General features: G+C 35.5%; 1 protein-coding gene across 8 annotated transcripts in view; it reads left to right on the forward strand.

Moving 5' to 3' along the window:
- The window catches only part of PAN3 (poly(A) specific ribonuclease subunit PAN3), a 166116-nt gene that overhangs the window by 38976 nt on the left and 103201 nt on the right, over positions 1-23939 (forward strand). For 6 of the 8 annotated variants that reach the window (XR_008374590.1, XM_053563433.1, XM_053563428.1 and 3 more), the window contains exon 5: positions 4854-5015. The exons of the other annotated variants lie outside the window; for them this stretch is intronic. Coding sequence is in view for 5 of the 6 variants with exons in the window: in XM_053563433.1 (XP_053419408.1) it covers positions 4854-5015 (162 nt within the window). In the remaining variant the exon portion in view is untranslated. The remainder of the gene's footprint in view (positions 1-4853; positions 5016-23939) is intronic. 8 annotated transcript variants of the gene reach the window in all.

Below are 23939 nucleotides of genomic sequence, written 5' to 3' on the forward strand. Positions count from 1 at the left end.
AATGGGACAGAGATTTTTGAAAAGTTAGGGCTATCAGTGAGGATTTAATTCTTCAGGTCAAGTTCCAAAGAGGAAGAAGCTGGAAGGAGGTGGGGTGTTCTTTTAAACTCTTACCACTTTTAATTTTGGGGAGTGGCTCTGATTTCTGTTTGCACCCCTTGTTTCTTCTCCAGGTCACCAAATTAACAGCATTTGCAGCCTGGGTAACTTCTTTTGAAAGGCATACTCTCAGGCCTCACTCTGGGCCCACTGAATAAAATCTTTAACAAGATTCTCAGAAGATTTATGTGTTCATTATACTTTGAGAAGTGCTACTCAAGAAAATTTTGCAAATCTTTTCTTATTCCTTTATTTATTTATTTTTCGAGACAGAGTCTTATTATGTCACCCTCGGTAGAGTGCCATGACGTTACAGCGCACAGCAGCCTCAAACTCTTGGGCTTACGGGATTCTCTTACGTCAGCCTCGCAAGTAGCTGGGACTACAGGCTCCCACCACAATGCCTGGCTATTTTTTGTTGTAGTTGGCATTGTTATTTGGCAGGCCCAGGCCAGTTTTGAACCTGCCAGCCCCAGTTGTATGTGGCTGGTGCCCTAGACGCTGAGCTACAGGCGCCAAGCTCCTTTTCTTTATTCTTGAAAACAAGTCCTAAGGTGCGTTAAAAAAAGAAAAAAAAAACTCAATAAAAAGATACAAAAGTATTTCATCTTTAAGTGTTGTTTATTTAGATTTGTGAAGAAAAAGAATTATCAGTCACTTTTGTGATGAACTGAGACTTAAAAGTTGTATATATTAAGAGACAGGAATAAAAAAAACAGGCTGTGCTGGGTATCTTACCACAGAAAAAAGAAATTAGAAATTTTGGTGTAGAGTGTTGACTTAGTAGGGTAGAACATAAAATCTGGTTATCAGTAGGACATGCATTTAAAAACAATTTTCTTTTAATAGAGATAGGATCTTGATCTGTCATCCAGGTTGAAGTGCAGTGGCATAGTCACAGCTCACTGGGCTAAAGTGATCGTCCTCCCTCAGCCTCCAGAGTAGCTGTGACCACAGGCATGTAGTTACCCTGCTGACTTCATTTTGTAGAGATGAGGTCCTTACCAGGCTGGTCTCAAACTCCTAGCTGCAAATGATCCTCTTACCTCAGCCTCCCAAAGGGCTGGGATTAAGCTATAAGGCCAGCCTGATAAGGCATTTTTAAATGTTTCCCACTTTATAATGACCAGTAGGATGGGACTGGTTCTGGGTTCAAGAATAGAAGAACAGTAAGAGAATTTGCCTTTTTTTCCCCCCGGGGTCATTGCATTCTTTTTCGTTATGTTTTTTTTTTTTCTTATGTCTTTTTTCTACTTTTTTTTTTCTTTGACCAGTTTACCCTGGCAGATATTAAATTCTAAAAGTTGGTCTAGGTAAGGATTTATGGAAGCTAAGGCAAAGAGAAGAGGGGTTGTTGCTTTCATGTGCTCTGGAGAAGGGGCTTGGATCTTGTATAACTTAGAAATCTTTAGTATAAATATTTCCCATAAAATTTTGTTTGCTCCTTTTATTTCCTTATCTTCCATTTGATTTCTGCTTTTAATCACCTTAATCATAATTGTTTTTAACCTACCAAGTTTTTCCCCATCAGGCCATAGCTCTCTGTTTCTATTTACTTGCCTCTAGTTCACATCCTTCTTCCCAGACTAGTGATTCTTAGCCAGGGGCAATGTGCTCTCCCACTCCGAGTGGACATTTGGCAGTATTTGGAGACATTTTTGGTTGTCACAGTAGGAGGTGGAAAATAACTCCACTACTGGTATTTAGTGGGAAGAACAGGTGCTGCTCAACACCCTCAAATGCCCCTCACTTACAACAAAGAAGTATCCGAAGTCTACAGTGCTGAGGTTGAGAAACCCTTACCTAGACTACTGCAGTCTACCAATCGGCCTGTTTCCAGTTTTACTCCCCTTTTCCCTAATTCTAATTCTTTCTCCACACTGCCATGGAACTTCCTTTCTAAAACACAAATTTGATTTTTGTCATTTCCCATTTCCAAGCTTTCATGAGTTCCCTTTTGCCCAAGGAATTGCCGGTTTCCAGTTTTACTCCCCCTTTCCTTAATTCTAATTCTTTCTCCACACTGCCATGGAACTAACTTCCCTTCTTTTTTTTTTTTTTTTTTTTTAAGACAGAATCTCACTATGTTGCCCTCAGTGTCACAGCTCACAGCAACCTCAAACTCTTGGGTTCACCAGATTCTGTTGCCTCAGTCTCCCAAGCAGCTGGGACTACAGGTGCCTGCCACAATGCCCAGCTATTTTTTTGTTGCAGTTGTCATTGTTGTTTAGCTGGCCCAGGCCAGGTTCAAATCCCCTAGTCTTGGTGTATGTGACTGGCTGGCACCGTAACCACTGTGCTACGGGTGCCGAGCAGGAACTTCCCTTCTAAAACACAAATTTGATTTTGTCATTTCCTATTTACAAACTTTCTCCCTTTTGCCCATGGAATGATGCTCCTTACCATAGGACAGAAAAGTAGCCAATTTCTTTTTTAGTACTTTCAAGCTTCATCTTTTGTTCTCAAGCTGGACCCTCTAGTAATGGTGGACTAAATGGTTGGGGTTTATCCCTCTACATTTACATTTTGCACCATCTTTCTATTGTTTCTTCTCAGGTGTCATCTTGTATTCTGTTTCTTACAGTGCTATTTTAAATGGTATTGATATTGTAGATCTTTTCACCTCACCATGCAGAAGGTTTTATGTTTGGATGAGAGTAGTTTAATCTCTGGCTATGTATTGAAAAAGCTTTGCGTGTTCGAATCCAGCCCGGGCCTACAAAACAACAACGACAACTGCAACCAAAAAATAGCTGTTGTGGTGGGTGCCTGTAGTCCCAGCTACTTGGGAGGCTGAGGCAAGAGAATTGCTTAAGCCCAAGAGTTGGAGGTTGTTGTGAGCTGTGATGGCCATGGCACTCTACCCAGGGCGACAGCTTGAGACTCTGTCTCAAAAATAAAAATAAAATAAAATAAAATTCTCTCACTTATCATCTGGTTCCGAGGCATATACCATGAGGAGTACATATTTGTTGTAATCTACAAAACTTCCTTCTGATATAGACAGAGTAAGTAGATTGGTACAATATTTCATAAAGGTGGAAATATTTAGTCTCAAAATAATTTAGTTTCATAAAAGTCTATACACTGCTATAATTATTATGTAGGAAGGGTTGGCCTTCCTTAATGTAAGTTTAATTATTTTTGTCCTCTTTAAATCAAGGACAATATAGCAGAAGCCCATCTGTGGATTTGAGAATCTTTAATTTGCAAAGAATAATTTTCATAAGCATTATTTGCAAGGCTTTTGAAATTTAGAAATCAATTGTTTTCTTCAAATTGGTTCTTTTTATACTAGACAATTTTTTAAAAATACATGTCTGGATATAGTATATATATATATATATATATATATATATATATTTTTTTTTTTTTTTACCCTAACTTTTTTTGAAGAAAATTTTAATTGTTTGTTTCAGTCTTATTATTCCTCATGACAGAACAATGAGTAAACATAGATTTTCTTATTTCAGGTTTTAAGTCAGGTATCTTCGCAAGCTTGGATTTATTGAAGGGAAAAAAGATCTACAGAATTCCCTTTAAGATGCAATGTAGTGCAAATTTACTGTAGTTAAGAGAAATAAGATGGTGGAAACTATCATTAATGTTTACATATAAAAGTCCAGCTATTTCTTTGCTTTCTTTCTTTCTTTTTTTTTTTTTATCATTAAATCATAGCTGTGTACATTAATGCAATCGTGGGATACAATGTGCTGATTTTATATACAATTTGAAATATTTTCATCTAACTGGTTAACATAGTCTTCACAGTATTTTCTTAGTTATTGTGCTAAGACATTTATATTCTACATTTAGTAAATTTCACATGTACCCATGTAAGATGCACTGTACGTGTGGCCCCACCAATTACCCTCCCGGACCTAGTGTTTTTAATAAGGGAGTCAATAAACAAGCAAATGGATGATGATGAGAATAGCTAATAGTTAATAAATACTTTCTGTGTGCTAAAAAAATAAAAAAAATAAAAGTCCAGCTACCCCCTATTAAGATGGTTTACTAACTTTCTTATAATGTAAGCCACACTAATGAATTTATGATTTTATCGGGCAATTTGTTCAGTATTAAACTGTTTATATTACTGAGATTTAAAAGACTAATGAAATTTGTACTGTTACTGTTTTTTTAGTCTGAAATTATTCTTTTCATTGAGGAGCTTAGATTGAATTGCCTGGTAAGATAGAGTAATCTGTACTCTAGCCTAATTTGCGTAAACTTAAAAAATCTTTTAAAAATTCATTTCTTGGGGATCAGCTGCTGCTTTTGAGAGGGGGTAGTTCTTAGTAGAAAATAAAGTAGGAAGATGAACTGAAAATGATATAGTTTGGAGAACTTTTTTTATCTGTATTTTGTGCCCTTGAAGCCATTTCTTCATATTACAGTGAGAATAGGTAAGTGACAGCAAAAAAAATTTTGCAAAGTGTTTACTGACAAGTTAATTTCTGTTCATTGAATAAGGTCTTATATCCGATTATACTGTATTTCTCTGAAACATCTGTTGCTTGATATAATATTATTGTTTAACCTATTAGGACTGTGGGTTATTTTGGAAGTGTGGGTTTGGTGTGGGGGTGGGAGTTGGTGGGTGGTGGTAAAAATATTAGAGGGAGTGTTTTAGAAATTTTGCTTGTTTCCTATTCTATGAATCCCAGTATCTTCAATATGTTAGTTATATTAGTTTAGATTAGCGTGAGGGATGTTAGGAGTGGCCTGGTTTCTTTCCTTCTTTTTCCTAGCCAAGGAAGTATCGCCTGGGGATGCTGGAGGAGAGGCTAGTTCCGATGGGATCAAAGGCACGAAAAGCAAAGAACCCTATTGGCTGCCTTGCTGACAGGTGTAAATCAGGAGTACCCATCAATATGGTTTGGTGGAACAGAGTGACAGAAAACAATTTACAGGTAAAAATAATTTTTATTAGACATTTTTTGAAAAAGTGAATATGTTGGCTGCTTTTTGTGTCTGTGTGGGGTGGTGGGTATGAAAAGATTGGATGGCTTAGCTGTTATACTCAGGTGATTTAAAATTTCTTTTTTAATCAAAGTAAGATTAGTGGCCCAATACCAATTAAATAATTTTTGTTTAGTGGCTTTTTGAGCTTTCAATACTTGTAGTATATTTTCTTTTCTTTTTAATTTAGTTTTTTTCTTTTCAATTGTGTTAACATTTGAGTTCAATTCTTTTTTGATATGTGGAGTTAGGGTACTATATTCATAAGTCATGTGAAATTTATTACAGAAAGTCCCATTTATTTGGAATGTGAACAATGAGAAGCTCTCTATCTTGTCTTTTTTTACATTTTTACTGGAAAATAAAAATTGTTTGTAAACAAACTTGTCAAGGATTTGCTCTAAAACCAACATGTTATAAAACCAGTATGTTGTGATAAGGTTATTACAGATACATTTCAGTCTTTGTCTTTACCATTACTTATCAATACTGAGTAATACAAATGAGTTTTTATAACCCAGGGGCTACTTTCTGTATGAGATTTTGAAGTCCCTACAAAATAATTAATATTCCATTTTAATTTGGATTATAATTGTATTTTTATTTTTGAAAAATTCATAATTATTGTATAATGTAGTTTTATTAAAATTTCATTTTAGCCAGAGGTAGAGTATCTTTCTTCCTAAAATTTGAGTAAATTAGAATTTAAAATATATTCCTATTCTGATGCCAAAAAGAAAAAAAATAGAATAAATTATAATCCTAGCTAAAGCCCAATCCCGTGTGTGTGTGTATATACCATGCACAGAAAAGTTATAACAAATTTACCAACTTGCTTTTATTTCTGTCTCCTTACTTTACATTATAAATAGGTCCCACAGTATTTCGTTATGTTCAAAACAAAATGTAACAGGATTGGATGTTGCCTTGGGCATGGGAATAAAGAAATTATTCCAAAAATAAATATGAAAATGTGCTGTTTGCTTCAGCTGACATTTTTATAGTTTTTCTAAAGCTAAGGAAAAACCGGGGGGTTCCACAGAATCAGATACTTAAAATTTCATTGGCAAATTTTGGTATGTCAATTATGAATATCAGTGTAGTTGTTTTAATTGAATTTTCTTGTCTCTGAAATCAATAGGGGAGAAATTTAATATGCATTGTTAGAATTATTTTTCAGTTTTAAAAAGAAAATCTGAAAATAAATTGGTCCCCATTTATCTAAGAACCAGATACAAGTGAAACTATAATCACTCATGGGTTATAAGGGTGAAACACTGATCAATGGAGAGTTACAGCTCCTTGACCTTGATCTCTCCACAACTGCCTGCCTATCCCAGTGGCAGTTCTGAAATACCTTTTTTTAGTATAGCATAAAATATCATTGGTTGGTATAAGAATATGTGCTAGAGTTAATGCTTTTAAACATTAAAACAGGTAGTAATAGATATGCACTAATGTGTGTGAAAAATTGAACTAGTGTCATCTGAGCCTAATATTTCAAAGCTGTTATTGTATGCTTCAAATAGTTCTTTTCAGGACATAAAGAATTTTGTACTCCAGATTTAGAGAACTTTATAAGCTCTAAAAATGTCAGATATTGGCAATCACATGTTGAAGTATTGAAAATTGCCATCTAGTCTACCTTACTATCTTTGTGGATTTCTAAACTGGGGACTTGGAGTGGTTTATGCAGAGCATAGAGTATGTCTACACACACAGATATATATATATGTATATGTATTTGCGTTAGAGTTTATTTTTTTTTTGTAAGAGAGAATAATTTTTATAAATCTGTTCTGTACCAATTTGAGAGGGGGGGGTGTGAGCCTTACCTTTTAATATTGTTTTATATGTTTTATACGTAGCCAGATATTTTCATTTTCCCTGTTCCGTTTGTTTCCTTTCCTTTAAATCTTAGTAGGTCCTCTCAGTCTTTTTTTTAAGACAGAATCTTAACTCTGTTGCCCTGGGTTGGGGCGTCAGCCTAGCTTGCAGCAGCCTCAAACTCTTGGGCTCAAGTGATCCTCCTGCCTTAGTGTCCAGAGTAGCTGAGACTCTAAGGGTACACTACCACGCCCAGCTAATTGTTTATTTTTAGTAGAGACAGGGTCTTGCTCTTAATGGGGCTGGTCTTGAACTCCTGGCCTCAAGGGATCCTCCCATCTCAGACTCCCAGAGTGCTAGGATTACAACTGTGAGCCGTGCCTGGCCTGTCCTCTCAATCTTAGGGCCAGAGAAATATTATTTATTCTTTGTAAAGCTATGTAATTATAGCTGTGTTTCTTAAATGGTTATCTTGTGTGAGGAACTGTATTTAGCTCTTTACATATATTGTCTTTTGATCTTCCTAATAGCTTATTGGATAAATATTACTGTTAAATGAAGAAACGTCTTTAGGGAAGCTAAAATAACAGGTTGAACGGTCAGCATAGGAGCAGAAATTTGAACACATATTTATCAGACTCAGAATCTCTTCACTTCTGTGTAATATAGCTCTAGGGTAACTGTTAACTGAAGTTGTATGTAGGACTACTTTTTTGAGGATGAGAGTACATACATAGTTTGAAGGAAATGTGCTATAACTTAAGTGTAACTGCAGCATTTGTAATGTTGATCCTTTTTCCTTGTGATTCGTCTTTTTCTCAGTGGTACTTAACCACCTTTTTGGAGCTTTAAAACATTTCTTTATATTCATTTCTTAATCTTGACGTAACATCTTAGGCCTTTTTCACTTCTGAAAACAAAAGAAAATTAACCATTAACCCACAAAAAATTTAACAACAAAATCATCTGCGTTTTTGAACTCAGTGATGAAACAGTCATATTGCCTTTATTCTCTATAGTGCTGGATTTCTTTCAAGAGGCCCTTGATTCTAAACCTTTTACTACTTAGTAATTTTTTAATTTATTTTCTACCAAGAACCTCCTGATATGAAAGAGCCTGTCTACCAAATATGAAATTTATAAAACTGATTCATGGTCTTATTTTTAAATGTGTATGTAGTAGAAAAGCAAGGGAACTTAATATTATTTTTTCTAGTCTATTATAGCTTTGTAGAGGGTAAATTTACTCTTAATAGGTGTTTGAAAGGTTGATAATATTCCTCTGGTCTCCATTACTGTTTATAAATTCCCCAGTTGAAGACCTTTGGTAGTTTCTACTCTTCTCTCATTTCTTTGCTACCCATTTATTCCTTAAATATCTGCAGTTTAGTCTCACCAAAGTTTTATTGAAACTGCTCTTAAAATTTGTTAGAGATCTTAATTGCCAAACCCAGGAGTTTTGCCTAGTATTTAATACTGCTGGCTACATTTTTATTTGTGAAACCCATTCCTCTTTGCACTCTTAACTCTGTCCTTGTGAACATGTGAACTCCTGTTGGTGGTTCACTTGTTCTTTGCTTTTCCTTATATGTTTGTTATTCCTGAAACAACTTTGTTAGACTTGTCATCTGAGTTCTAGATCCAGATTTTTTATGCCTTCTGATACTTTTGCATGTAGATAGATACATACTTCTCTCACTGCAAATCTGAGTAGTCTAAAACTCAGTATATTTTTCTGTTCTCCAGATCTACTACTTATATCCCTTCTTCAGGTAACGGTGTTATCTTCCCAGTCACTGAGATTAAATATAACTTCCCTATCATCGCCTACATTCTACTACTTATCATGAAAACTACTGAGGTGTGACTCATTAATTGAAAGCCAATATACTAAACAATATATATTTGCTATTGTAGTAAGTTTTTATAACAGTAATCACGTATTATCATCACTTGACAAATAGGGAAATTGTGCTTTAGAAAAGCTTAATTCTAGTAAGTGGTACAGTTGAGATTCTAGCCAAGATCTATTGACCTCTAAAATCCCAAAATTTATCTACTGTGTTATCTGCCTCTGATCTCTTTTCTTTAAAAGTCTATAGTATCTTACCCTTCTTTATGATAATTTAATTCCTCATGTATAAACATCTTCTGAATAGTTTTTGTCAAATCCTTTTAAAGATCTATCTTAGCTTTCTGGGCATATCTCTTCATATCCATTCACATATACCGCATTCTAATGATAAAGGATCATTGGTATTGTGTATAACAGGCGTCCTCAAACTGCGGCCCGCGGGCCACTTGAAGGGGTGTGAATTGTATTTGTTCCCGTTTTGTTTTTTACTTCAAAATAAGATATGTACAGTGTGCATAGGAATTTGTTCATAGTTTTGTTTTTTTTTTAAACTATAGTCCGGCCCTCCAATGGTCTGAGGGACAGTGAATTGGCCTCCTGTTTAAAAAGTTTGAGGACGCCTGGTGTATAAATATTAGATTAATTGTCATGTCTCCGTACCATTGCTAACTGAGCCTGAAAAAAAATACTGTGCCTTTTCCTTCAAGGGATGACTCAAATGCTACCTTCTCTGAATACTTGCTTAAACATTGGGGGTGGGGAGTGAAATACACACACATATACACACAAACTACTATTTCTACTATTCTTCATGTTGAATGGTTATTTTATTCTGTTTTGCATTAACTTTGTTCACTCTCATTTTCCATGAGATAATGAATATTTGAGATTAGGCATGTGTTCATTATTTTTGTATGCTGACAGTATTGTGCTTGTTTTTAAATGTTACTTTTAAATTTTCTTTTATTTGATAATCTGTATAATTTTTGATAATTGATTCTAAGACTTTTCTATATTATACATAGGTTTTTTGGAGTTTATAGCTATCATATGTTATACCTGCTTAGTTTTGCTACTACAACTGACTGAGAACATACAGTGGTGATCTCAGTCTTCTGAGTCTGGTAGTCGTCTTAATTACTTCTTCACAGTGTAGTTTAGTGACAGAACTTCTCTGTTTTGTATTTTTCTTACAATCTCAGCCTAAAACATCAAGCAGAGGGTAGATGGAAGGTCACCTGAGATGCCACATCAGCAGCACTTTATTTCACCTAAGTGCATATTCACTTTGATTTTTCCTTTAATTTCTGCCTAGGATGATAAATCCTAACTCTGCTTAACCAGTCTAATGTGTGAGTTCAACATTTTCCATTTGTTCTCTGATTACACAGTTCAGGTGTTATTGCTTGGGACCAAAATATTTTATCCTTGCCCTGAAGAATTGTGAGAATTCAAATTTCCAACCACAGAATATGTTTTAAATATCCATTCTTCTCCTTTTACCTCATGTCCTAAAATTTATCTTTGTTTATATTTATTTAGGGTACAGTTTATGCATGATGGTATTATAAAATGGGGCCGTGACACTTGATTTCTTTTAGGGGCTTATATTTTAATGCTGACTTACTAGAATATTTTCAAAAATGTGCCTTTTTTAAGGGGATAACTTAATATGCTTCTCCATGTAAGCAATAAGTGTCAACTTGAGTGAAAGGATGTGTAAAATTCATGATTTCATAACTTTCTCATGGTGTTCCAGGTTATTATTTACCTAAAAGTAATGACTCATTACGTAAAATCGTGTTCATTTTCTCTCAGATCTTTGAATATAGTGGGGTAGTAAACCATAAATTGTGTTGCTGTTGTTTTAGCTTACTTAGCAAGGTGTTAAAATGAATGAGAACTTTTGGATATATCAGGGATCCATCTGACTTCATTATCTTCTTGTCAACATTTCCTTTGATGCTATTTCCCACCCTTGTAGTCTTATTAAATGGCATTTCCCATAAGAAGCATTTAATTATAAGAATGATAACATTAAAATCTCTTGGTCCACAAATTCTCTTGTGAATTCTACTTTTTATTGCTGGTACTTTTAAGATCTCAGGGAGGTTTTGAAACTCTCTAGATACACTTCAGTCCTTAGTTACTCATAGGGTTTAGGTGTTACTTAAGGTGATTTAGTCGCTAGGGCCCAGGAAATTAGATAATTTAGGCTTTTGATGGAATGGATTGGTGTTTATAAAAGTGAAGAAGCTTCAACCTATCTACTTAGGGTTTCTTGGGACTTGAAAAGTTGTAGGACAATGGTACAGTGTTTCTGCCTCTCACCCCAGCCTAGGTTTTAGAATGCTATTCTAAACCTTTAGTGTTCTCCTCCAACCTACTTAACCCTCACTGTTTTTCAAGAGGGGGATGGCCTTGTATTCTTCAGAAGGGAATGGAAAAAGGCTGAGAATGATTTGCCTCGTGTATCCCCTTTCTGCCTAGTTCCAAAATTTTTATTCTTACTCTTTCTTGTTTTCCTTCTTTCTCAAATAGGTGTTCCTTTACTACATGTTCTTTATTCCTTCTAGAAATTTATTCCTTCACTTATCTCTTCCTCTATCTTGGGTTCTTCCTCCTAGTTTCTAAACGTGACATCTTTAAGTCTGTGCTGTTACTTGGTGAACCTGAGAACACGGAATGCTACCCAAGGGAAAGGACATGTGGGAAACTACAGTATAGTTTGGGAAATAGTTTCTGCTTATTGTGGCTGCTTTTCCACTTTTTAGTCATCCCTTCATCCTCAGTATTTTCACTTTACTGCTCAGTTGAAACTGTTTTTGATAAGGTTGCCTAGTGTCAAAATTAATGGCATTCTTCTTACTTGACCTCTGTTGCAAGTGACAGTTGATCACTCCCCTTTCCTTGAAACTTTGGTTCTCTTAGCTTTGGTTCTCTTAGACTGCTCATTATAAGTCTTTTTTGAAGACCTTTTTTCCTTTGCCCTGTCTTCAGGAACTCTCCCAAGCTGTCATTGACTCATCTGTTTTATTCCACAAAAGGCACTTTGAGGATCTCAGATGTTTTCATTATTTCACCTGTTCCCTATTCACATTTAACTCCCAGATATTTTTTTCCCCCTACCAGTCCTCTGCACTCTTTTTTTTTGGCAGTTTTTTTTTGGCCGGGGCTGGGTTTGAACCCACCACCTCCAGCATATGGGGTCGGTGCCCTACTCCTTTGAGCCACAGGCACCGCCCAGCACTCTAAATATTACATTTCTAGCTTTTTCTGAACAGATCTTAGTCTCTTTGGCACTGACTTCAAATTCATTCTGTCTAAAATGAGCCCCATATATTTTCCTTCCAAATCTGATTTTTATTTATACATACTTATACATGTCCACTCATTAACAACAGTATACCCACCATCTATCTTGGTTATTGATATCACTCAGTGTATAATCTGTGAATTCTTTATGATTATTCTCTCTTCCTTATCTGCCCTATCTCATCAGCCACTAAGATCTGTTGCTCATATGACTTGGAAATTGTTTTCCCTCTTACTGTTACTGAGTTAATAATTTAGGTCCTCCTTTATTTCTTACTTGGACTATGTAAAGAAATCTTAAAATATGATAGATGTAGTCATTAAAAATGGCAGGATTCTTGGTTAGGAATAATATTGCTAAGTAAGTTTTTCTACCTACTGTAGGTTGTGATAAATGGGTTTTATTAACAGTATTTATATAGCTTTGGATAGTAGATGTACATAGATATAGAAGGTAATTGTAGCTATATAAAGTAGTTCTTGCCTCTTTGTAATATGTGATAGTTTCACTTTCGTTGACTATTAACTAAATGGATATTTTTACTCCTTTTAGGGAAAATGATATTAGGAACAAGCTAGGTGGTATGCCTTGTGACTGTTACTGATGATTATTATTGAAGTACTTTGACATGTAAATTACTTCTTTCAAGTACTAGTTGAATATCCCTTATTCAAAATGCTTGGGACATAGCTGGGCGTTGTGGCTGGTGCCTATAGTCCCAGCTACTTGGGAGGCTGAGGCAAGAGAAAATCGCTTAAGCCCAAGGGTTTAAGGTTGCTGTGAGCTGTGACACCACGGCACTCTACCGAGTGACAGCTTGAGACTCTGTCTCAGAAAACAAAACAAAACAAAACAACAACAACAACAAAAAATGCTTGGGACTCAGTGTTTTAGATTTTGAATTTTTTGTGTGTGTGGGAGGTACTTTCGAATATATCCATGCATCTGCTGATTGAGCATCCCAAATCCAAAAATCTGTGGTCTGAAATTTTAGAATGAACATTTCCTTTGAGTGTCATGTCACAGTTCAGAAAGATTCTCATTTTGGAATATTTGGGACTTGAGATTTTTGGATTAGGGTTATTCATTTGTAACAGATGAGCAAGCAGTTCACCTGTTTCATTTACCTGGTTTTGCTCTTAAATGTCTTTTAACATCCAAATATAGATTTTCCTTTTTTATATGCATTGATTCTAGTGGTCTTAATTTAGATGGTTGTATATTTCATGTGAATTCTTATGATAATCTCATTCAGTGATGATATGCTAATGAAAAGGAGACTGGTGTAAATGATTTCGTAATTAACAAATCTTAAACTTAGAAGTTTTTCAGGCCAGGTGCAGTGGCTCATGCCTGTAATCCTGTCACTTTGGAGGCTGAGGTGGGTGGATTGCCTGAGCTCAGGAGTTTCGAGACCAGCCTGAGCAAGAGCAAGAACCCATCTCTAAAAACAAAAATAGCTTGGCATTGTGGTGGGCTCCTGTAGTCACAACTACTTGGGAGGCTGACGCAAGAGAATCACTTGAGCGCAGGAGTTTGAGGTTGCTGTGAGTTATTGACATCATTGCACTCTACCCAGGGTGGCAAAGTGAAACTCTGTGTCAAAAAAAAAAAAAAAAAATTGTTTTTGAAATGTTATCATTGTCTCTTGGTGTCTTTGTGATATGGGTTTTCTAGAACACCTCTACCTCCAAACCAAAATTCACAGATGCTCATAATACAGGGTGTCCATAAAGTCCGTGTGCAATTTAAATTAGTTGTCTGTTTTAAATTTCATATGGACTTTATGGACACCCTGTATATGCATAACTTAGGCACGTCCTCTACTATACCCAATATGTAAATGCTATGCAAATAGCTGTTAATATTGTGTTGTTTCTATTTTTTTATTTTTATTTTATTTTGCTTTTGAGACAGTTTCACTTTGTCACCTTCAGTAGAATGCTGTGGCGTCACAGCTCACAGCAACCTCAAACTCTTGGGCTTAAGCCATTCTCTTGCTTTAGCCTCCCAAGTAGGTGGGATTCCAGGTGCCTGCCACAATGCCTGGCTGTTTTTTTGTTGCAATTGTCATTGTTGGTTTAGCAGGTCTGGGTCGGGTTTGAACCTGCCTGCCTTGGTGTATATATGTGGCTGGTGCCCTAACCACTGAGCTACGGGCACTGAGCCTTGTTTTTTATTATATTGTTATTTTTTTGTTTTTTCTTCCCAAATATTAATATTTTCTTAATATTCAATTTAATTGGTGGTTGGCTAAATCCATAGAGTTGGAACCTGGTGAACAAGGATTGCTGACTGCATATTCTATTGAAAACATTCAAATAGCATGGAAAAGTACTAAGAAGAAAGCAACAATATTCTTAGTGACTTACCTACTCAGAGATAGTGTTTTTGTTATTTTTTTTTTTTTTTATTTACTCTTTGTGGTCCTGGCTAGAGTACAGTAGCATCATCATCATAGCTCACTGTAGCCTCCAGCTCTCAGGCCCAAGTGATCCTCCTGCCTCAGCCTCCTGAGTAGATGTAACTACAGGTGTACATCACTGTATCTGGCTACTTTTTTCTAGTTTTGTTAGCAACACCATCTTGCCCTTGCTCAGCTGGTCTCAAGCTCCCGATTTCAAGCAGTCCTCCTGCCTCAGCCTCCGAGAGTGCTAGGATTACAGGCATGAGCCCCTGTGCCCAGTCTCTGTTAGTAATCAATCTACATTTTGTGTGTGTGTTTGTGTTTTAAAGAGATGAGGTTTCTCTGTGTTGCCCAGGCTTGAGTGTAGTGCTGTGATCATAGCTCACTACAGTCTCAAACTTCTGGGCTCAAGCAATCCTCCCACCTCAGTCTCCAGAGTAGCTGGGACTACAGGCTTGTGCCACTATACCCAGCTAAGTTTTTAAATTTTTTTGTACAGATAGCATCTCACTATGTTGCTCAGTCTGTTATCAATCTCCTGGGCTCAAGCAGTTCTCCCATCTTGACCTCTTAAAGTGTTCGGATTAGAGGCATGAGCCACCATGCCTGTCCTCACTCCACGTAAGTTTTAACAGGTCACACTACTGTATGGAATAACCCACTTGACCAGATCTGTACCGCTAGATATTTTTGTTATTTCCTTTTTTAAAAAAAAATCATAAATAAAAAAATGCTGTGCTAAACTTAATATTTTCTACTTGTTCTATTTGTCTCCTTAGCTTTAATTCCTAGATGCGGGTTTGCTAGCTCAAAGTATATGCTGATTTTTCATTTTGATACCTGTTATCAAACTGTTCTCAAAAGGGTAGATCAGGAGATTATTATAAATATTTATAGTATTACCCATTTCTGACAAAGTTTGTAAAGGGTGACCTGACAAATATCTTGAGAAATTTAGGTTCCTATAGCTTCAAGCTGTTATATACAGAGAATTACTTTATGCTGAGCTCATGAAAAATTTTTGGTTTTGCTCTAGCATAACATAAAGCTTATTATTAATTGATCTTCATTTGGCAGTCTCCAACATATACTCCAACATACTACTTTTTTCCTATTTTTATTTTAGTCAAGTTATAAATAGAATATCTATTTAGAAGAATACTAATGTGAATCCTTTGGAAATATTAGTGATCAGATTTCTTATGTTCTTTCCACCAATTTTATCTGATTTAGAAAATCTTACTTCCTTTATTGGGCTCTTCAGTCAGAGGGTTCTGTTTGCTTCAGAAAATTTATAAACTATAATGATAGACTAAACTTACTATAGTAATAGCATTTACATACTACTTTTATAAGGTGAAACTTGACTGGCTTAAAATAGATATTTCTGAATAGCCCAAAATTTAAGAATATTTTGATTGTAAATTGACCATGTTTAAATAATGCTTGAAATAAGGGGAAATTAAAATTTAAAAAAATCTTACAGAAATGTAAACTTGGAGGTTCTTATAGCCATTTTACTTCTCCTTTTCATCTCACTCTGTTTATTAACACGGAAGACTAATAATAGATCTGAATAGGGCTACTCTTTATGTCTATGGGTTTTGATTTTTTTATGCATTTTTAGATTGTTCTAATAAGGCAGAAGAATTTCTGTCTTTCTTCCTCATTGCTAGTGCTCCTTCTCTACTGTTTCAAATAATTCTTGGCTCTACTCTTGCCAAAACACAACACACCTACACATCCCTACTTTGGGCACAGATCCTTTACATTAGTCCCAACTTACTCCATTGTCACGCCAAAGAGAGAAAAAAAGTGGTAAAGATGCAAGATTGGAGTCTCTGGTTTTGGAAAAAAATAGATAAAAGAAGGGTTCATATCAGCATTTTATCTCTAATAATAATTATTATTTTTAAAATAATTGGCTTACTTTAGCCAAAGGTAGTGGAGCCTTGACCTCATCAGTTCTAATTTGATTTCAGCAATAAAGCCACCAAATAAAGCTTTCCTTCTCTTTCTGTTTCTTCCCTCTTTCTCTTCTTCTATATTTTTCTTTTTTTCTGCTTTTTTTCTTTCTTTCCTTCTTGGTGGTGAAATGTGGAAGATGAACTGGAGTTGAGAGAGACCAAAGAAGTCGATTTGGTTGATGTTGTAATAAACCTGGGTAGAGATGATGGTAACCTGAGTCGGGCATTGGTAGTGAGTGCCATGAGTAGAAGAAGTAATTGAATTTGAATTCTGTATCTATAATATGATACAGAATGGAGTCCATGACTTGATGTTTCAAAGCTATCTGCATCATCAAAAGGATAGTTAGTTGAACTGTGACGTAATTTATCTGTTTAGGAAAGAGATTCTATTGAAGACAAAACAAAACTTGAAAAGAAAAAACAACTTTATAAGGAAGTACATTGAATTACTCACAAGTTGTTTGAAATAATAATTGCCTGATCTAACTGAAAAGAGTTTGCTTATTTTATATATTGTTAGCTCAAGGTCAGATAATTTCTTAATGTTTTGAAAATATTACTACTCAATTCTTATGGCCAATGTGGAAAAACAGGGATAAACCTTTTCTTTACAAACAGCTATAAAACAAATATATGAAACAACAGTTTTCAAGACATTTGGTATCAGGCAGTGAAAGACAATGATTCCTGAGAAAGGGAAAACAAATGAGATGAGTCTTTTGATTATCCCAGCTTACTACCTTGGGAAAGTTTCCAGGTCTGGTGCGAGTAGAGGGACCTCAGCTAGAGCCCGGTGATCTGTCTTAATTGAGGAGACATAATTGGAAGTCCGCAGTGGCTAAGGTGGCTGTAGTTTACAAGAAAATATACTGAGGAGGAGAGAGCTCACAGAACTCTGGAGATTTGTAAAGGGAGTCTTTAGCCAAGTTCTGATGAGAAGATACGGATGAAGTACCTACTGGAACTGGGAAAAGAAATTCCTCAAAAGATCACAGGAAATAATTCTCAAAGCTCACAAAGGCCAGGGATAGTTCATGTTCTCACCTTACAACATGGAAAGTTTCATAATTCATGAAGCGTCAAGTAAGATAAACAGTAAGGCATTTGTCTCAGTAGTAGGGCCAAGTTAGCCTTAGAATAAATGCTTCAAAGCTAAAAAGGAAGACCTGAAAGGATGAAACTAATTTTTAAGCAATATAATTACAATGGAGAACAAAGGTCAAGAATATATATAGGAATATCCAGCACCCAGAAAGATTAAAGTCACAGTCTAATAAATAATTACCAGGCAGGCAAAGGGTTGTGAAAGTAAATCCCATAGGAGAAGATGTAATTAATCAAACTTGGCCCAGAAATGACACAGGAATAGTATGCGAGAACATGAAGGCCAGGTGTGGTGGCTCATGCCTGTAATCCCAGCACTTTGAGTAGATGAGACAGAAGAAGTTTGAGGCTAGCCTGGACAACAAAGGGAGACACTGTCTCTACCCCCCAAAAATAAATTAATAATTTTTTTTTAAAAAGCAAGAGCATCAAAATATTTATTATTTGCTTTGGAGGGTGAGGCAGGAGGATTGCTTGAACCCAGGAGTTTGAGGTTGCTGTGAGCTATGCTGATGCCACAGCACTCTATCCTGGGCAATAGAATGAGACTCTGTCTCAAAAACAAAAACATTTATTATAACTTTATTTGTACATTTAAGAAGCTGAAGGAAATATTAAACATGTTAAGGGAGAGGTCGAAAAATGAAAATCAGAGTTCTAAAGTGTAAAACAGAATGAAAAATATATTGGATGAGATTAATGACAGATTAGACATTGCAGAAGAAAAAATAAGTGAACTTGAAGGCATAGCAATAGAAACTGGGAAAAGCACTCCCAGAGAAAAAGGAAACTGTGTAGTAACATCAAACAGCCTTATATACTTGTAATTGGAGCTCCTCTGTTAGGACCAGTGGGATTAATATTTCAAGAAACATAAATAGTAGGCAGATATTTTCCAAATGTGATGACCCTGTAAACCACAAATTCCAAGGAGCCTGATGAATCACAAGTAAAAAACAACATGAAGAAAACTACCCCAAGACATATACAAAGAGGCATCTCTAAACCAAAGTCCCATTTTTGAGGAACAGAGGTAAAGTTGGTCCTTCTTACCTGTGGGTTACACATTCTCAGACTGAACCAACTGCAAAGTGAAAATCTTAAAAAAAAAAGTAATACCTTTAAAAAATATGGTGTAACAACTGTTTATATAGCATTTGCATTGCATTGGGTATTAAAAGTAATCTAGAGACGATCTAAGGTATTCAAAAAGATGTGCATATGGTTATAAGCAAGTAATACAAGGACTTTATTATTATACAAGGGACTTTAGCCCATTGGAGTTTGGTATCCACAGTAGGAGAGAGGTCCTGAAACCAATCCTCTGCAGATTCTGAGAACTGATTATACATATAGCAGATTTCTCACTGAAAATAATACAAGCCAGAAGGCAGTGGTAGCAGAATCTTTAAAGTATAGAAGAAAAAGAGTCAGCCTGGATTTCTATACTTGGAAAAATTAATCTTTGAAAAATGCGGTCAAAGAAATTCAAGTTGGGCATGTAGTTTAGTTAAAATTATTGCATTCATGGCAATACAGTATCTGGGTTTGAAAATGTACTATGGTTATGTAAGGTGTTCTCACCCGAAAAATGGTGAAAGGTACCACTTCTGTGAGTTTTAAGTTATTGAAAAAATAAATTTAAAATTGGGCACTATTAAAATTTAAGAACTTACACTTTTTGAAAGAAAATGAAAAGACGTATCATAGACTTGGAGACAGTATTTGTGAATCTTGTATCTGACAAAGGACTAATATCCAGAATGTATTCAATATAAAGAACTTTCAAAATTCCATAATAGAAAACAAAGAAACAGTGAAAAAAAAATGTAGAGACACTTCACCAAAGAAGATAGTAGAATGGCAAGTAAGTCATTTGGGAAATGCCATTATTAATAGTTAAAAGCCCAGTGAGATACCACTGCACACCTGTTAGAATGTCTGATGTGAAAAAGACCAACCAAAGCATGTTCCTGAGGACACAGAGCACCTTGATCTCTTATACAATGCTGGTGGACATATTAAAATAATACAGCTATTTTGGAAAACAGTTCATTTCTTAATAAAGTTTATTATATATACACCCATACCAGATGTCTAAGCTACTTTTTGCATTTTAACCAAGAGTAATGAAATATAGTAAAGACTTGTACATGGTTGTTCACAGCACAGTTGGAATAGCCAAAGCCTGGAAACAGTCTAAATGTCTGATAAATGAAAGGATAAATAAATTGGGGTACATTGATAAGATGAAATACTAATAAGCAATACAAATGGACAAATTATTGATAAATGCAATAACCTGGGTCAATCTTGATGCAGACTGAAAGAAGCCAGTCCAAAAAACCAATACATACATATGTATGATTCTTTTATGTGAAATCCTGGAAAATGTAGACTAACCTAGTAACAAAGAGCTAATCACTGTTTTCCTAGATACTTGAGGGGGAGGGTAGGGGATGCAGAGGGATGGAATGGAGGGAATTAAAAGAGGCCTGTGGAGACTTTTAGCATGATGGACATTTTAGGTTGATTTGGGCAATGGTTTCATGGCTTTAAACCTGTGTTAAAAAGTTATCAAAGTTTGTATTTTAAATATATGCAATTTATTATGTGTCAGTTATCTCTAAAGTGGTGAAGAAAAGATTTCCAGGTCATGTTTCATTCAGAGTAGAAAGATTAATATCAATTTATGAAACCATTAAGGCAGATAAAGCAAGCTGAGCTCATTATAAGGAGCTGTACCACAGAGGATATTTTATGATTTTATGAGTTTACCATGTGATATAAAAAACCCTCTACCAGGGCGGCGCCTGTGGCTCAGTTGGTAAGGCGCCGGCCCCATTTACCGAGGGTGGCTGGTTCAAACCCGGCCCCGGCTGAACTGCAACCAAAAAATAGCTGGGCGTTGTGGCGGGTGCCTGTAGTCCCAGCTACTCGGGAGGCTGAGGCAAGAGAATTGCTTAAGCCCAGGAGTTGGAGGTTGCTGTGAGCTGTGTGATGCCATGGCACTCTACCAAGGGCCATAAAGTGAGACTCTGTCTCTACAAAAAAAAAAAAAAAAAAACCTCTACCAGTATTCAAGAGCATTAATATTTCTCAATCATTCATCCCATCATCCGTCTTTTTCCTATGGATCTTTTATGACATTTGCAATGAAATATTACATATTTTGTGTTTGATTTTCGTTCAGTATAAACCTCTTCCTGTCTTTCCACCTAATTAAAAAATTTTTATGGTTGCACTTTTGGTCTTATTGTTCTGTCTATTAAATTAGTCCTTAAGTATTCTGGTTTTAATGGAATCCACCAGTGTGTTAAATACTAAATTTTACTTTAAGAACAACAGTTTCTATGGAATAATAGAAGAAAAGCATAAAATTGCATTAAATCTGAGCTTAAAAGCCTCACCAGATAATTACGTGTTAAAAATTGTAATTGCTCGGCTCTGTGCCTATAACTCAAGCGGCTAGGGTGCCAGCTACATACACCGGAGCTGGCGAGTTCGAATCCAGCCTGGCCTACCAAACAACAGTGACAACTACAACCAAAAAATAGCTGGGTGTTGTGGCGGCTTCCTCTAGCTGGGTGTTGTGGCGGCTTCCTCTAGTCTCAGCTACTTGGGAGGCTGAGGCAAGAGAATCATGTAAGCCCAAGAGTTTGAGGTTGCTGTGAGCTGTGATGCCACAGCACTGTACCCAGGACGACAGCTTGAGACTATGTCTCAAAAAAACCCAAAAAACTTTTATTGATCATTTGTAGTAGGCACATTACCATTTGGGTTGATTGGGATGTCTGGATTGACACATTATCTCATTTAGGATACAATGATACGCCAGGTGAGGAGGCTTACAACTGTAATCTTGGCAATTTGGGAGGATTGCTGGAGTCCAGGAGTTTAAGACTAGCCTGGGAAATCATGAGATTCTCTCTCTTAAAAAAAAAAAAAAGAAAGAAAAATTAGCTCGGTTGGTGGCATTCCTGTAGTCCCAGCTACTTGGGGAGGCTGAGGCAAGAGGACTGCTTGAGCCCAGGAGTTTGGAGGCTGCAATGAGGTGTGATAATGCTACTGCATTCTAGCCTAGGCCAGAGCAAGACTTGCTCTTTTTTGAAGAGAAAAGAAAAAAAAGATAAGAATTATACTTTTTAACCTAACGGTAAGGACTCTTGATTTAGTATATTTGTGTGCAGAGTGTACAGGTAGGGATCATATTTAAGTGTTGAGGGGTGGTGTTACTTTGGAGGACTCACTATATAAGAAGCACTTGATGGTTTTTGGTGTGAAAAATTGCAGAGTACATTTCAGTGTATGGGAAACTAATAACTATTGATTTAAATAAATGTTAATTTTTCTAAAATGTGCATTTAACACTATTTAAGATAAGAATGTAAATTAGAATTTAAATAAAATAGAAATTGGTGTTTAAATGTTTTATAGAAAACAAAACTTTAATATTATAGAGACACATCTAGGTTGTTAGGAAGAGATTATTCAAATCATGGGGCAGGAGTAGTATTACTTTGAGTTTTTTTTTTTTACCCCCACTACTTTCCTTATTTCTTTCATTCTCCTTAGTGTTAACTGAAGTTAGATAAATGATTTGTATTACTCAAATTCTGGAGCCTTCTTCCTAGAGAAAATCTTTTCTTCCTAAACTTAATAGTAGTAGTTTGTTTTCTAAACAGACCATTTCATTTTAGTGGGGTATTTGTTTTAATTACCAGTTTTGCCTTATCTTTATAGTTTTTATAAAATATTGGTTTATATTTTAAGCCAGTAACATTAAAAAGTTTTAAGAATGTATCGTTATCATTGTAGTTAACTATTTTAAAGAGTTTTATCATGAAAAAGTATTCTAGGTTAGGTGTTAATTTCTGGTTATTACTTTAAATATGTCTGAGAGTTCTTTGATCTGGCTACAGTTCATTTATATTATGTGTTAATTGTAGTTCTACGCTTTTTTATTTTTAGTTTTATTTTTGTTGTTACACCTAAATCCTGCGTAATATTTTTCTGCCATTTAAATTCTTGTATTGTTTCTCCACGGTACATACGGCTGAACAAAATAAACTCAAACCACCCTCTCAAGGGATATTCAGTCAACAAAGGAGGGAGGATTTTAAGTTATTCTGTTTCACTTCTTAATTCAAATTTACTGTTGGGTAGGTTTTTGGCATTTGTGGTTATTGAATTTCGAAAAGTTACAGTTTGGTGTTTAAATTTTACTACTTTTAATTTTTGTAATAAATTTGGAGAATCTTTACAATTTGTTGTAATGACATTTGTTAAAGATAGAATGGACTTATCTTCTCTTTTTTTCTCCTTTACAAGGTCCCTTAAAAATAGGCTTTCAAAACAAGTTAGAATAGATTTTAAGTTAGGAAAAACTCATCAGCGAAATCAGTTTGTTATTCCTTGTAAAAATAGGATGTATGTGAAGTTGAAACAGTAATAACTGTTTCTCAGGAGTGTACTGAAAATGTTTGTAGTATATTTAATTTTCTTTTTCTAATTTTTTTTTTTTTTTTTTGAGACAGAGTCTCAAACTGTCGCCCTGGGTAGAGTGCTGTGGCATCATAGCTCACAGTAACCTCCAACTCAGGCTCAAGTGATTCTCTGCCTTAGTTTTTCTGTTTTTAGCAGAGATGGGGTCTTTCTTTTGCTCAGGCTGGTCTCAAAGTTATGAGCTCAAGCAGTCCACCTGCCTCGGCCTCCTAGAGTGCTAGAATTACAAGTCTGAGCCACTGCAACTGGCTTTCTGTTTTTAATTTTGCTATCTTCTGGTAATCTTGACGTCCCCATCTCTCCTAGGCATTTGTAGTCTTTTACTAAGATATCTGATGGCTTTACCTGACCCTTATCTCCTAAGAGAGATTTAGGATTAACTAGTACACACGAGCTTTGACACTACTTTTTCATCTTGTTAGTAGTCATTTGTTTGCTTATGACTAGGAAGTATTACTACATCAGTAAAACAGTGAGTGGCTTGTTTTCTGTTTAGGAAATTAGAGATTGGCCATTTATTGGAAGAACACATACCACTGTTTTTGAAAACTTTAGAATTTGAAAGATTATAAAAAATAAATGATAAAAGAGGGTTTTCCCACCCCTTTGAAAATACAGTTTGGCTCAAGCCTGATATTCTTTTTCAGAATTTCATGTTTTAGATGTATCAGTAAAAGAGATTCATGTATTTCTAGTATTTTAATTAAGTCCAGATTTAGTCTTTCTTCTGTATTTTATCACTTTGTATTTAATTTGAGCGGGCTTATAGCTGGTAATATTATTTGTTTAATGTTTACAATTAGGTTAGCCTGGTGACTTTGTTATCTTCCAGATTTAGTAGTTTGAACTCTAATTTGTCAGAGTTCAAAACTACTAGCATCACTTATACAA

This window comes from Nycticebus coucang, chromosome 15 (genome assembly GCF_027406575.1).
Source record: "Nycticebus coucang isolate mNycCou1 chromosome 15, mNycCou1.pri, whole genome shotgun sequence".
NCBI classification, from domain to species: domain Eukaryota; kingdom Metazoa; phylum Chordata; class Mammalia; order Primates; family Lorisidae; genus Nycticebus; species Nycticebus coucang.